General features: G+C 40.2%; 1 protein-coding gene across 1 annotated transcript in view; it reads left to right on the top strand.

The window, feature by feature from the left end:
* LOC102195648 (protocadherin gamma-C5-like) overlaps positions 1-2,044 on the top strand; it is a 6,378-nt gene that overhangs the window by 3,214 nt on the left and 1,120 nt on the right. Inside the window, exon 3 of the mRNA XM_005723233.2 lies at positions 794-958. Coding sequence (XP_005723290.2) covers positions 794-958 — 165 coding nt within the window. The remainder of the gene's footprint in view (positions 1-793; positions 959-2,044) is intronic.

The raw sequence follows: 2,044 nt of genomic DNA, 5'->3' as shown, positions 1-2,044 counted from the left end.
TATTAGAGTTGTTGAATACCCAGCGCGATTTGACTGTTTGGATGTTCGATATAGGACAGTGACAAGCAATTGAACAGCTTCAAAAACAGTGCAAAAAGATGTACGTTTGTTTTCAGAATACAGCAGTGGTACATGTTTCAATTTAATCTAACATTTTACTGTAGTGAATATTCCATTTAATGTTATTTCTTAGGTTTAATTTTTAAACAACTTGCCAATTTAAAGTTAATGTTATTGTAGAAACTGTAATATAAATTAAATAAGATTAATTATTGTAAGAACGCGTTAAAATAAGAAGAAAGGTGCGTATTTTTGAGTTAACTGTTCAGTATTGTTGAATTTTTCATCTGTGAGCACCCGTGTGTGTGTTCTGTATTATAGTCTTTGTGCTTGGTCTATAATATGTCTTTCCCTTTCGTATTGGATGCGGGGTCTGTGTTGTGAGCCAATAGCATGGGAGGCTGTACAAAGAGATCTACTCCCTCCCCCATCCATCCTGCTCACTATAGCCAGTGCTTCTAGCGCGGGATGAGAAAAGGATGCGTTTAAACACTGGGATTAAATAATATACCATTATTACACTTCTCATGATGTATGAACGACTATTTATTTCCGTTCCACGAGTGCCTCGTTTATGGATTTCTCACCAGTCTGTTTTTTTTCTAAATGATGTTTCCATGGGGAATAACGCTGAATTCTAGCGGATCGAGGATGACAAAGAGAATGGGATACAGAGACTGGAGATGGCTGGCGCTTTGGTGGCATTATGTGTTCTTTCTCTTGTGGAGTACAGTAAACGGACAGACTCGCTACAGTATCCCAGAAGAGCTGGAAAGAGGCTCCTTGGTTGGAAATCTTGCCAAAGATTTGGGTTTAGGACTGTCAGATATTTTTAACCGTAATCTGCGTGTCGCCTCTGAGGCTGGTGAGCAGTATTTCAGCGTGGATGCCGGGAAGGGTGAGCTTTTAGTGAATGACAGAATAGACAGAGAGGCATTGTGTGGACAAAGCGCCAGCTGTGTGTTACCTCTGCAGGTTGTAATAGAAAATCCGCTACAGTTACACCGGATCGAAGTGGAAATTAGAGACGTAAATGACAATGTCCCTAGTTTTCTCAAAAGTGATCACATAATTGAAATAGCCGAATCCACAGCTGTAGGTGTTCGTTTTCCCTTAGAGATGGCAGTGGATCCCGACGTAGGGAGCAATGGATTAAAAACATACACACTAAGTAAAGATGAGTGCTTCAGTCTAAAAGTTAAAGAAATTGAAAATGGAGGGAAAATACCCGAATTAGTATTGAATAACTCTTTAGATCGCGAGAAAAAATCCACTCACAATTTATTTCTTACTGCCATAGACGGAGGTAATCCTGTCAAGACCGGAACTTCCAAAATAATTATAACTGTGCTTGACTTCAATGACAATGTGCCATTATTCGAAAACAGTTTTTATAAAATCGCTGTTGAAGAAAACATTGCAAATGGTTCTTTTGTTATTACAACAAAAGCAACAGACATAGATGAGGGTCCGAATGGAGACATTGAGTACTCGCTTGGTGTACACACACCGCCATCAGTGGTCTCGTTGTTTTATATTGATACTGTAAGCGGGGATATATATCTTAAACAGCAATTAGACCACGAAACGCAGACATCATATCGTATAGATATTAGTGCAACAGATAAAGGCTTCCCTAAAATGGAGGGTCGCTGCACTGTCCAGGTGGATGTATTAGACGTAAATGATAACGCACCAGAAATTGTACTCACTTCAAAATCAACTTCTGTGCCCGAAGACTCTCGCAGCGGCACTGTGGTGGCTTTGCTCAGCGTTCGTGACCTCGATTCCGGTGATAATGGCAAAGTCACGTTACAACTTCCCAAAACGTCTCCATTCACTCTGAAACCTTCGTTTTCTAATAATTACGCACTGGTTACCAACGGCCCTTTAGACCGAGAGAGATGTTCAGAGTATAATATAGAAATCAAAGCCACTGATTCAGGCTCTCCTCCTCTGTCCAGTAAGAAAATCATACCTGTCA

This window comes from Pundamilia nyererei, unplaced genomic scaffold (assembly GCF_000239375.1).
Source record: "Pundamilia nyererei isolate P.nyererei 1_Seehausen unplaced genomic scaffold, PunNye1.0 scaffold00008, whole genome shotgun sequence".
NCBI classification, from domain to species: domain Eukaryota; kingdom Metazoa; phylum Chordata; class Actinopteri; order Cichliformes; family Cichlidae; genus Pundamilia; species Pundamilia nyererei.
This window is presented reverse-complemented; position numbering and strand designations above follow the sequence as displayed.